The sequence below is a fragment of the Triplophysa dalaica genome, chromosome 20, assembly GCF_015846415.1.
Source record: "Triplophysa dalaica isolate WHDGS20190420 chromosome 20, ASM1584641v1, whole genome shotgun sequence".
Classification (NCBI taxonomy): Eukaryota; Metazoa; Chordata; class Actinopteri; order Cypriniformes; family Nemacheilidae; genus Triplophysa; species Triplophysa dalaica.
The window spans coordinates 19,559,614-19,573,109 of record NC_079561.1 but is presented as its reverse complement, the minus strand read 5'-3'; the positions used below and the strand labels follow the sequence as shown (position 1 = coordinate 19,573,109).

The 13,496-nt window shown below is 37.4% G+C and overlaps 2 protein-coding genes across 2 annotated transcripts in view; both read left to right on the top strand.

Moving 5' to 3' along the window:
* ddah1 (dimethylarginine dimethylaminohydrolase 1) overlaps positions 1-10,316 on the top strand; it is a 35,168-nt gene extending 24,852 nt beyond the window's left edge. Inside the window, exons 3-6 of the mRNA XM_056732427.1 lie at positions 805-878; positions 1,486-1,605; positions 5,354-5,497; positions 8,166-10,316. Coding sequence (XP_056588405.1) covers positions 805-878; positions 1,486-1,605; positions 5,354-5,497; positions 8,166-8,282 — 455 coding nt within the window. The 3' untranslated portion in view covers positions 8,283-10,316. The remainder of the gene's footprint in view (positions 1-804; positions 879-1,485; positions 1,606-5,353; positions 5,498-8,165) is intronic.
* Positions 10,317-10,730: 414 nt separating this feature from the next.
* Positions 10,731-13,251, top strand: c20h1orf52 (chromosome 20 C1orf52 homolog). Its single transcript, XM_056732428.1, has 3 exons — positions 10,731-11,127; positions 12,538-12,760; positions 12,839-13,251. The coding sequence occupies exons 1-3, from the start codon at positions 10,849-10,851 to the stop codon at positions 12,994-12,996; spliced, it is 660 nt and encodes a 219-aa protein (XP_056588406.1). The 5' UTR covers positions 10,731-10,848; the 3' UTR covers positions 12,997-13,251.
* The last annotated feature ends 245 nt before the right edge of the window (positions 13,252-13,496 follow it).

The window sequence follows — 13,496 nt, the reverse complement described above, 5'->3', positions numbered from 1 at the left end:
TTTGGTGGGTGTGTCAAGAACATCAGCCCAATCTGCAGCAACATGTGTGTAACCCACGTGGTATTAAAGAGACAGCTTGCACAATGGGTCCAATTAAAGTCATTCAAATGTGTCTGCTGCAGCTCGGTATACCCAACAATTGAAGATATTAGAAGATATTTATTTTGCAGTATTCAAAAAAATTATTCAAAAAGAACACAAAGAATGGCCATCTCGGCTGCCATAGTACAACTCTTGCGTCATCACAACAGGGTGTTCAACCGCACCACCGTTTACGTTTAAAAAACGTTTTGCAACGGTTTATCCAGGCGGGATGCTGCCCTGGTCATGTGCTGGTTTAAACTGGTCATGTGGTAGTTTTAGCTGGTCAAACGCGAACATTATAGAGTATTTAAGCAAAACACATTCACATGCACATATTTGACAATCGGAATATTAGATATTTCATGACGTATTTAACAGTTTTTGAAAATTGAGTAAAAAAAATTTATTTAACAGCAATAAATTATATCAGTCATGCAGCTGTTTCTCTACGGTGTGTCACCTGTGTCTTATGTAACGTTACATTATTTGTCAAAATAAATGAAAAAAATCATAGATTAAAAAAAGCTTTCAAAATACGCAAGCTGGCAATATAAAAGCGTTTTAAATCTGGTCTCGACTATTTAAATAGTGTTGTTTAAAGGAACATGAATTGGCCTGCAAAAAAATTCAGTCAGAAGAATTGTTTTCACTTTAATCCATGAAGGGTAAATTATGAAAAATATTTAAGAGCCAATTGTTAACATGTGTTTTGATGTGCAGGTAGAGAGTTTTTCGTGGGTTTATCCAAGAGGACCAATCAGAGAGGAGCAGAGATTCTGGCAGACACGTTTAAGGTAAGTCTGAATCAAACTGTAAATGTTCTTGCGTGGAAATCTGTTTGTTCATCTAAAATGAACCGTTGAAACATCATGAGGTTCACTTAGTAGGCCACTTCCTATCCAGGCAGTACACAATGAGCCGGATGAGAAGTATTTAGCCAAAATCAGGTTAAATCTTCTAAAAAGCCTCTAGATAGAGAAGGCCATCAGTCTGGGGCTTTGATTTCTGAATGAGAATCTACAGGCGGTTAAGAAGCGGAACATTCCTAGCTAATGTCACAGATGCTTTTTAACGTCATGGGTTTTGTAATGAGCAGCAAATGGTCCTCTGTCCCCCAGAGACCTCAAGCTTCTTATCGTTCACATGCTGATAGTTTATGGAAACTTTGAACAGGACGGCCGTGCAAAGCTGTACGAGCGGCTAAAGTGAGAGCAGAGATGCTTGTGGAGGATCTCTGAGAGCAGCGTTTGTAAATAAAACCATACTTTCCCCTCCAACGTTTGCATGTTCTCGTCTCAAACATCTTTGAAGTCCCAGTTAGTTTTTTGCTTTATGTATTTGGAGTACATGGTATTTTTCCTTCAGTTTTAGACATTATGTTTTGGTACTTTGTGGTTTCAGGACTACGCCGTGTCAACGGTTCCAGTACGGCAGGGACTTCATCTGAAGAGTTTCTGCAGTATGGCCGGACCGGATCTCATCGCCATCGGCTCCAGTGAACATGCACAGAAAGCCCTAAAGGTATAAACATCTCAATGTGTCTGAAAAGACCACAAACATCTTTTAATTGACAGATCACACGCAAAATATAACCTGGCCTATATGAAGATAAATATCAAACCTCAACATCATGAGATAATTGAAATATTGATAATATGGAGAAATGTTTAACTTACACTGCTGTTAAAAAGTTTGGATTACTTACAAATTCTTGACATTTTTCCAGATTTTACAATAATAGTAACTTAATCAACACTATAGAATAATACAAATGTGACTTATGGATAAGAAATAATGAAATGTATAAATGTGAAATCATCTTCACGCCTTTGCAGTATTAAAGTAGTTCACATCTATTTACTATTTTATTCAACATTTTTGGTAAAGAAAGACATTAACATGTTGGCGCGGTTATATTTTCTCCACATAAATAACGTCAAACATTCAGAATTCCAGTAAAAAAGATCCTGTAAAAAAAGTTGGATGTCCAAACTCTTATGAATAGCAACAAATTTGGCGTCATTGGTGTTTAGTAAAGGTCAGATCGTACAGAAGAACAGCTGATGAACGCTGAGATGAACAGCATCTGATTGGCTCATAATGAGATTCATTCCTCCAGCGGATCTAATGACAACGGTCTGTTCTGTGACGCTTGTTTCTGTCGAGATTCACATCAGGAATTGGCACTGGAATGTCTGGATTTCCTAGGTTTACGTTCGGAAGAAAATTATCGTCATGGAAATTGGCAGGTTCACAGCAGTGTGGAAACGTTTTTTCTTATCGCTGAAGCTACGAGATGTTTATACGCTCTTCATTATGGGATGTTTTGGCTCGTTCCCAGATTCCCAGCAGGGATTCAACATATCCCTGGTGTTTGGTTTGGTATTCACACACATGTTGGACACAGAAGGACTTCACATGTCTGTCCGTCTGTCTTTCCATTCATCAATCTATACGTCTGTCTGTCTGGTTTGGTGTATGTTAGCACATGTGTACGTAGGTTCAGCGAGACTTTGTGTGTTCTTTGCATTATGGTGTGCAGATTTTAATTCTAGAAAGTGTTTTGTTTTGAAATAAACTGAGATGAACCTTTCAACCATTACACATGTTTTGGAAATCTACTGGAAATAGTAAACTACTGCCAAGTATACTCTTTTTGTGTACTTTAGGATGCTCGAAGGACGGTCCAATCACAAGTCAAGTGCTTTACACACACCTGAACTTAAGATGTGCTTCTGCGTAATGTCAGGAAACCGGAGCAATGCATGTGTTTGAATTTTGTTAGACATTTACACATGTAGACATTTTGACTTTTGTTTTAGCATAGTGTTTGATTGACAGGTGAACAGGTCCCTCGTTGTCGAGGATGCTTCATATGCATTACACTACCAAATGTGAACCTCTGATCACATCAGAAACAGCTTAAGGTCAGATCACCGGAGACAAATGTTTTTTTATCGGATGTAAACAGACATAGCTGTAATCTAAAATAATGTATATGAAAGAGAATGGATGTCAACAGTCGTTCAGATTTATTTACAGGTGTGTGTTGTCTTTCAATCCCTGTCCTTCTGTTCTCTTTGGCACTATGAGTCCTTTTAGCGTAACGTCGCCCCCTGCTGATGGAATCCAGTCAATGCACTCACTAGATCCATTAAAGAGTGATTTTTTTAAGCATCTAATGTGTATAGGTTTGTTTAAATCATTACATGAAGAGACAAAAACAAAAATAGAACTGTAAATAAGAGCTGTAAATAAGTTTGTTTATTGATGATGCAGGAAAACCACTAAGTAGAGAATTACAGTAGTCAAATGCATGAATACATTTTTCTGCGTCAACAATTCATAAAATATTTCGTAATTTGACAATATTTCTAAAGTGGAAAAAGGCTGTTTTTGTGATATTTCAGATGTGATTTTTAAATGACAGGTTGTCGTCTAATATAACGCCTAGATCTTTTACTGTATTTGTTGGAGAAACAGTGCAGCCTTCAATTTGCATGTTGTAATCTGAGATATTCTGTTTACTTGATTTTGGTGCTATAAGTAATATTTCTGTTTTGCTAGAGTGTAAAAGAAGGAAATTACTAGTCATCCAATGTTTTATGTCCTCGATGCACTCTGCCAGTTTGGATAGCTTAAAGTAATCATCTGGTCTTGATGAGATATATAGCCGAGTATCATCTGCATAACAGTGGAAGCTAATTCCATGTTTTCTAATAATGTTGCCGAGGGGCAGCATGTATATGGAGAAAAGCAAGGGTCCTAAAACCGATCCCTGAGGTAATCCATAATTGACTTGCGTAAGATTTGACGAAATTGATATCTGTCTGATAGGTAAAATCTCAACCATTGTAGTGCCTGTCCCTGAATACCGGTATGATTGTGTAAACTATTTAAACGTATTTTATGGTCTACAGTATGGAAAGCAGCACTAAGGTCAAGCAGGACTAAGAGTGAGATGTTACCTTTATCTGATGCTATAAGAAGGTCGTTTGTAATTTTAACGAGTCCAGTTTCAGTGCTATGATGCGCTATAAAAATAGACATTAATTTTTTTTGTGCATGTCATTATTTTGTAGGATAGAGCACAACTGAGTGGACACTACTTTTTCTAGTATTTTAGACAAGTACGGGAGATTTGAAATCGGTCTGTAGCTTCCAAGTTCATTGCGGTCTAAGTTTGTTTTTTTGATAAAAGGCTTAATGACACCATTATATTATTATATTAAATGTAAAAGTATAAATGTTATTATATAAAAATAAACATGTTTGGAATAACTAGAGAGAGAGTAATTCATTACAGACTTTTCCTTTTTTGGTGCACTATCCCTTTAAGGTTTGGTTTATTTAAACTTTCTTTATACCAAGGCTTTTAGAATGTTTAGCAGTATAATGTTGTTGATGTGCTTGTTTAACGTTACTTTTGCGCAGTACTTTGCAAAGTCATGAGAAATTGTTTCTCATCCGTAAACGTTATCAACGTACAAACCTGTTAGACATTATTATATTCGAAGCAAGTCGATTTTGTATTCATTGTTTAAAATGTGAGGTCTGTCTGTGTTTGGCAGGATTTTTAATAATGTTATTAATGTATTTGAGCAGCGAGGACATTGTGTACCGCACAAGCAGAAAACATTCATCTCTCCAGTGCTTCTTCATTCATGAGAGTGTAATTTAGAGAAATTACAATAGTTTTCTGCTAAATGCTCACTTATGTCTTGCGTCACTCTGTGTGTGTAATTACATTTGTGTTTATTAGACCTTAGATGGAGGTTTTAATGTTTGGCAAGTGTGCTCGTTCATTAGGAATATTGCTCATAAAGTACTGTGCGTGTGTGAGTGTTTGTGTGGTTATAAACAGACATAAATATTTTTGCTAACACTGTTTGTGTGTGTGTATTTGATCGTGTGTGCATGTGCAGTTTTTCCACGCAGGGAATACTCCAGCAGTTACAAAAACTGACCAATCACATGATTTATTGATGAGGTCATCAACCTCAAACACTTCCACTGAACTCTCATGCTTATGTCATAATTTAATTGTGCAATTGTTTTTTTCAGAGTTCTACTGCATTTTCTCTCCAGACATACAGTATATAAAGACCATTAGTAGTTGGCAAACCATAAATGTATCCTATAGTTTGACATGAAGATAAATGTCTGTCTTAGAAGCTTATTTATTTCATACATTCGGTATATTTGTCAACCCATGTCTCTCTACATGATGTGCCTTTCTCCTGTCTGTTTGCTGTCTGTCCATCTGTAGATCATGCAGCAGATGAGTGATCATAAATATGATAAACTGACGCTTCCTGATGATTTGGCTGCAAACTGCATCTACATGAATCTGCCCTCTAAAGGTCACGTCCTGCTCCACTGCACACCTGAAGAGTTCCCCGAGAGCGCCAAGGTCTGACACACACACTCAATTCAGTTCAATTTGATTGATATTGCGTTTTTCACAATGTGCATTGTTCCAAAGCCACTTTACAGGAGAAAATAAAAAAAAAACAGAAAAAGGTCAAACACAGCACGGTGTATGGTGTTTATAGAACAAGCAAGATCATTATTGTTAATAATATCTAATAAATGCAGTCTCCCGGTGGTTTATTTAGCATGTTATGCATTAAGTAAAAGCTTGGCTGAAAAGATGTGTCTTTAATCTAGATTTAAATTGGTAGAGTGTCTGACCCTCGAATAGTATCAGGAAGGCTATTCCAGAGTTAAGGTGCTACGTACGAGAAAACTCGACACCCTTTGGTGGATTTAGTTATTCTAGGTATTGAGTTTTGAGATCTAAGAGAGCATGATGGGTTGTAATGTGATAGAAGCTCTGTTATGTAGGTAGGGGCTAAACTGTTTAAAGGAGGAAAACCCCACTATTTCTGTGTTTAAGTGCTATAATCAGATCCTGAGTGCATCTAGCAACCCAAAAAACCCAGTGAGTTTGTTTTGGTGTGCTTTTTCCTGCAAGCATGTGAGAAATTAAGCCGTTCAGATTTCTCTCCGGTTGTGATGTCCAAATGGGATTTTATTATAATGTTACCACCTCTTATTCTACACCGTTCCACCCACCGTGCTCCTCCATTGTTGTTTTCACAAGCGACAGCAGTGTACGTGACGTCATGGCTAAAGTTTGTGGATAACATGCAGTGTAGTCGCTCCACAGAGTCCAAACCTAGGAGGAGACAGCAGTGGATTTATTTTATTTTTAGTGTAAATCCCTCAGAAACCATAAGTAAAAACCTGCTTGTGTGCGCGAATCACTTCAAACTGGAGTGCTTTTTCAACCTGGGACAGCACAAACAGGATTAGTTTAGGAGCATAACATTAGCATATGATAGGGAAGGTAGCCAAGTCAGTCACGGGCTAAATAGAACATTTAAATCCAGTGTTAAATTTACTGTATATAAGTGCAGATGGACACTTGGAGTTTAACTGTGTGAATGTTAATGCATTATGTGCGTTAATATGTTTAGCTGCGGCAAGCTGTTTGTTTCGGCTGAAAAATCATTCTTCCATGTTGTGTGTGTAACAGTTAACGTTATAACTTGTCAACGGCAAGCGCTTAAATCCACATTATTCCACTGAGATCTGCAGGTGCGCAATCCGTGGATTTTTGGCAAACATACACGCAAAACGTGAGTGTTGTTTGCTGTGACCAATTTTTTTGTCTTTGGACGAATTATTTGAGACGTTTAAGACGATACTAACCGCAGAGGAATTCAGGAAACAGAATTTAGCTAAACCATTGCCATGGCAAGAAGGGTTTTGTTTAGACAGCAATTGAGTGTTTTTAAGCAGAATATGTTCCAGACATTTCATGAAGACCCTAATAAATCATGCCAAATTGTTGAAAGTGATCTTATAATGTCTCCTTTAAGGCTTTATGAGTAGTTTAAAGAACTTTAAAATCAATACGATACTTAATGGGTAACCAGTGAAGGGATGATAACATTCGGGTTATGAGATGGTATTTTCTGGACCTGGTCAGAACCCTGGCAGCTGATTCTGAACTAACTGTAGTTTGTTTATTGATGATACAGGACAACCACTAAGTAGAGCATTACAATAGTCAAGACTTTGTGTGCTTAAATATAAGTTTGTTGCTTATATATGACCAAATACATTTACATTTATTCATTTGGCAGACAAATTTCAAAAAGACAATCTTTCACAAATGTGTCACATGGCTTAAGAGGAGATGAATTGCAGCAGTAGTTACTTTGTTTCATTTTGTGTTGCATTGAAGAAAGTCACAGGTTTGGAATGAAGTCAGTATGAGAGAGAGAGAGAGAGAGAGAGAGAGAGAGAGTTTGCACAATATGTGTCTGTCTGTCACAACAAAAGAGAAAACAATGAATCTGCTCCGACCTGATTTTTCCTATATATGTTCATAACATTATATTTTTATATCCCTTTATTCTGCTACTTAAATGTATATTTTGCTTTTGTAAATCTTTGTTTAAACTACACTCTATTTCTGTTTTTATTTATTTACATATATTATAAACCACTTTAAGTTGCACTACATACATCACACTTTATTTCATTTTATTACTATATCTTTCTTTTTGTTTGTATACATACTTGCACTATTCTTACACAGCCCAGCTGCAAATACGATTGTACATTTTGTGATGCCAATAAAGCACACTTGAATTGATATTGAAATTGAGAGAGAGAGAGAGCGAGAGAGAGAGAGAATAACTTGTGTAAAACAATGCCAGGCTGAAGTTAGAGATACTTGCTGTTTTTTTCAGGAATTCTCTATTGGAACGGTTTTAGGAAAACACTGCATGAGTTTTGGAGCGCCTCCATTGGATGACACATGACTTTATGAGATGGTGTAATGTTTCTACTGAATAACCGCTCGGTCGTTTTTATATTAACGCCACACAGCTGTGCGTTCCTCCACGACCTCACCGAGCTCGGCTTTACGCAACATTGTTGAACCCCAGCTACTGATTCACATGTGACTTCCTTCAATATTGTGTAAACCTGTCAGAAGAGATCTGCTGTAAAGAATCACGTCATGTTGAAGGTTTGAAGTCTGATGTGTGATTTATCCGCTGTAGGTGTTTGAGAGGCTGAAGGATCACATGCTCATTCCAGTGTCCAATCGGGAGAAGGTGAAGGTGGACGGCGCTCTGACCTGCTGCTCGGTCCTCATCAATAAGAAGAGTCAGATGTGATGAATCTCCTGCTGATGTTTCCTCTCCTGAAAGCCATGTGACGATCACACGAGTGCTCTTATTGTGTCACAGTGAAGAGGGTCATTCCTGAAACGTGAACGGAACACATTTTTGTAAACGTCATTTATAAATCTGCTCTTACCTTCCTTTTGTGGAATTGAATTTGTTGTTTAAATGTGACATTTCTGTGTACTTTGTTCTGTCTCCTCTTCACAAACTATCTCTAGTGCAAGTGATTTACTGTGAAAAGAAGTGTTTTTGAGAGTTTTGTAGAAATGATGAACAACAATCAAGAAATTAGTTTCTTTTGTGTGAAGAGGAAATGAAAAAGTAAAACATAAAAACACCAAAGCTTTTATTATTTGTTTTAATTCTTACCCCCTGTAACATGCAAAAGCTAAAACAGAAAATATTTTAGTGATTGGGGATTCTTGGACATGTGAGATTTATACTCGGGACTGGGAAGGTTACTTTTAAAATGTATATCACTACAGATTACTAAAGACATGCTTTGAAAAGTAATTTGTAACATTTTGGTAGATTACATAACTTTTTTGTTATTTAATCTAAATCCTTTGTAATAGAAATAAGGGACATAAAACAAAGGATCACCAAACAGACGACTTGGCATTCCTCTGAATATTATTTTAAACAACATCAGTTTTACATCATTGGACATTATAGTCCACAATTCTAAGAAAAGACGTCACAATTGTGAGGAAAAAAGAGAACTTGCATATTCAGTAAGGGTTATTAAACCTATGAGCAGAACTTTAGTTTAGGATGCTTTTGCAGATCATCAAAGTCAGAGAATCAACAGTTCCAAGTAATCATCTAAAATACTTTTGGGATGTAACTGTAATTTGATTACTCCCATTTAAAAGTAACTGTCATGAAATACATTTACTCAAATTTTGTATTTAAAACGTAACTAAGTTTTGAATTTTGTAACTACTGCCAGATTGCGAACTTTGACTGAAACTTTTGATTCTCAAGTTATGTGACGCTGTTGCTAAACAGTGGTCGGATGTCCTTCCTCACTGTGATGCCATTTAAAATGTCCAATCGGATGCCTTAATCTGATGTTAGGTCAATGTGTGTATGAAACATCTGATATATATCTGTATATATCTGTACACAAGATTAGTAGAAAATATTACAACTTGAATTATTTTATATGTCTGTGTTTGAACTAGTAAGTGAACATTACCTACACTAGACAACATAGTTTTTGTAAACTTTTCTCTAGAAAAGAAGGATCAATTCACTGGAGGCTTCAAGTGTGTGTTGTAATACATCAGTTTTTTTTTTCTCTTTCAGTCGATGATTAAGGGGCCAGAGTCACGATGTCCAAACATCAGTACACTTATATAAAAAGAGAAATCTTTCGCTCTGTCTCTCTCCTGAATGCTGCTTTCATTATTTGTCTACATGTCAAATATCTGCTGTTTTTCAGCGCGCACACAATGTCAGCCGGTCTAAACATTCCCAGGTCACACTGCATGATGTCATGTTCACAGAGATATCAGTGTTTACCACTTAAACAATCTCATCATGCAGAATAAATTCTTTCCTAGTTTCATCATGAGACTGAAAAAGCTTACGGAAACTTTTGAGTTTTCCTACTTTTGATCCTTTGTAGTCTGTTGACACCAAACCCGTCTCAGGACTTTTCTGATGCCTTCAGTATTGTTCTTCTTTCACTTTTGTATTTTCTAAACCTAGATGATTTCTGATGTGTTTGTGGTAAATGTGCTATGGCCTGTCAGATGATAGAAATCAGAAAAAGGTTATTTTCCTTCTGGAAGAGTTTGAAAGACGTAAACATTCCCTCTTTGACTTGCACTCTGTCATTTTAGTGAACATTTTCATCCACTGTTAATATATGGAAAATGACACATAAATAATGATTTTAGTGATTTCTTTGTATATGAAATATTCAGAATGGTGCCATACATTTGTTAAGATCTCTGCAGATGGTGTGTCAGCTCTGATATTTTTGTTGGTTTTTGAGAATAAAGCAGGTCTGTGTAATGTTGTGTATTTTGTTTTTCTTATGTAACGGCACTATAACATGACACATGTTACCACAAACTGCAGCTGGATTCATCTTTTTGTCATTTCATGTTCAACGTTATTATTTCAAAGAGAATATAGGTACCTCATATAAAAATGATGAATCACTTTATTACTTTAATTTTATTTATTGCTTAATCAAGTCATTACAGACAATCCTGATTGGTCCATCCTCGGATGTGCTGAATAAAGTAATATACAGTAATACCTGTACTAAAGAGCTTTACATTCGACTTTTATAAATAGTTATATACACACATACATATATCTGTGTGTGTATGTGTGTATCTTGCACTTAAAGGCTTCCAAACGTTAACCGTCCGCTTACATTCCCGTGGTCTTGGTTTCAGATCGTTCTTCTTGGCCGGAGTTAATGACGTCATCAGTGCGCGCCGAGTTCAACATGGCGACTGTTGTTTAGTTGTTGTTTTGCCGTTCCGAATAAACCTGCAGTCGCTGAAGCCGCCAGTATTTTCATTCAGGGTTAACGATGAGCAATGAGGAGAAATCCGAGGGTCGTAATTTCTTCATGGGATATGATGATCTGAGTGACAGCTCCAGTGATTCTGACACGAATGAGTCCAGTAAGAAGAGCCGAGGCGGACCCGAGTCGTCCGGAGGATCCGAACCGCAGAGTCGCAAACGAGCCGCCGAACCGCTGCCGAAACCTGACGATCTGTTCCAGTCCGTCAGCAAACCCGCGTTCCTCTATAATCCGCTTAATAAAGTGATTGACTGGGAAAGAAGAACCGTGAAAGCGCCAGAAGAGGTGAGGCAGTCTTGTGTCTCTATTTTAAAATGTTTTGGCATGCCGAATATTATGAATGAAGGCAAAACATGTTGCATTTTTTGCGTTTATTCTGAGTTCGGTTCATTTTTAGAAGGTAACAGTTTGGCTTCTGTAATCAAGTGTTTATGAGGGTTGGAAATATACTGATTTACTGTACGAGAAAACTGTCCTCTGATTGGTCAGAGCTCACCTGTTGTCGAGATGGACACCTGCTCCGCGCGCTTATTTCGGTTCAATAAAGTTTGGTTCCAAAATGAGAACTCCGTCTTCAAAAATGTTTGATCATGTTTTTATTGTGTTAGTTATGTGTATTTTTGTAATTATTATGGCTTAAATCAAAACAAACCCACTGCAGGTTGATTGATATTAATAGGGATTCCTGATAAAAAAAACAAGATTTTTGAAACGTTATTATCTCGTTTTGGAACTAAACGCTTTAAATGCAGTCCACCTCACCTGTTTCAAATAGATTAAAATGCAAAAGTACACAATTTACACAAGTCTAGAGAACCGTAAAAAAAACATTAAAATATTCAACAAATATTTTCTGCCTTGCAATGTTTTAGTCCAGATTAAAATGTTAAATATGTTCCCTCTATTTGAAATACATTTATTTTTTTGTGTCTGGAGTTTTGCAAATGTAAACAGAGAGTTAAGGTGTTTATATTGCTCAAGTCACTTTCATTTAATGTCTGTTTCAATGTACCGTGCATCCTGAAATGCATGGTATTGATTTTTAAAAAGCAATATTTACCTACATTTACATTTAGACATTTAGCAGACGCTTTTATCCAAAGCGGCTTACAAAGAGTTTAGGAGCAATAAGCGATAGTTCATACAGGAGCCATAATACATTAGGTGCCAATACAAATTTACTGGTTTCAACAAAAGCTAGACCACTACCTGTTGAGAAAGGGTTAGTGTATTTTTTTTTTGTCAAGTATTCACAGAAGAGTTGGGTTTTAAGTAGTTTTTAAAATGTTGTGAGAGATGTGGTTGAACGGACAGAGATAGGAAGAATGTTCCACCAGGAAGGAGTTGTGAATGAGAATGAGCAGGAAAGCAATTTACTGCCCTTTTGGGAAGGCAATACAAGCCGCCGCTGGTTTGCTGAACGCAGGGATCTTGATGGGGTGTAGGAGTGCAGGAGGGTGTGCAAGTAAGCCGGTGCAGATCCAGTGATAGTCCTGTAGGCAAGCATTAGTGACTTGAATCTGATACGGGCTGCAACCGGTAGCCAGTGAAGAGAGATGAAAAGGGGAGTCACGTGAGCCCTTTTGGGCTGTTGGACCCAAATGCAAATAACTAACAAATCAATAATTCCTTAGTGCTGTTGCAGGTTCAGCTCATGTTGAATATTATACAGTAAAAGGTTTTTATATGTTTCAGCCTCCAAAAGCATTTAAAGTGTGGAAGACCAATGCCGTACCTCCACCCCAAACTTACGTGACAGAGGAGAAGAAGAAGGGACCTCCTGCGGGAATGGACATGGCCATCAAATGGTCAAATGTCTATGAAGATAACGGAGACGACGCCCCTCAGGCCCACCGCGGCCCCGCCCGCTTCCTGCCGGAGGATGAGGAGGGGGAGGAGCCATCTCATCTGGACTCTGGTAATGTCCGGTCTCTTCTAGCGTGTATAATCTTGATGGATGGGTGTATTATGTGTCTCACTCTGGTTATCATCACAGATGACGATGAACAGGGGACGCACCTGAGGTCCGCAAAGAAACAGCGAGTGGAAACCTTTCAGCAGAAGGAGAAGAGAAAGAGGGATATTGGACAGGCAACATCAGATAAGAACTTTGTGGAAGAGGAGAAGAGGATCCTCAGACAGTGTAATGATTGAAATGCAACCGTGTTGGTTTGTTTTAATGCTTGTTTGGGAGTCTTCACATTTCTCCCGATGTTGACCTGAACCGCACCACAGATTTGGACATTTTAAAGTCAATATCATTTCAGTCTATCTAGAAAAACGTTCCCGGAAATTGCTTTAATGAATTGCTTATTTTTTACAACAATCTAATCCATTGGTTGAATGATTTTTTTGTGTGTTTCAAATGATGTGTATCTGCTCAGATTGATAAACGTTGAAAACTCTTAAGTCTTTGTTCCTCTGTTCTTTTTCAAAAGATTTAGTTCATGTTTTACTTTAAATACCTTTGTTTGAGGATAAGTTTTAAGGGGTATGGGTGGGGTTAGATCATACAAAATGTACTGCAAGGAATGATCTCTTACGACAAAGGATGGTGCTCATACAACACGGTTGTTTTGTACCGGTGCTGTACTGACACTAGGTGGCGTCAGTGAACGAGAATTTCATCAACTGTTTGTTGGTTGAAATAAATA

Coding starts and splice junctions, on each gene's coding strand:
- c20h1orf52 (XM_056732428.1), top strand. CDS start 10,849: ATGAGCAATGAGGAGAAATCCGAGGGTCGTAATTTCTTCATGGGATAT. Junction 11,128..12,537: donor CCGTGAAAGCGCCAGAAGAG/GTGAGGCAGTCT, acceptor TATATGTTTCAG/CCTCCAAAAGCATTTAAAGT. Junction 12,761..12,838: donor GCCATCTCATCTGGACTCTG/GTAATGTCCGGT, acceptor TTATCATCACAG/ATGACGATGAACAGGGGACG.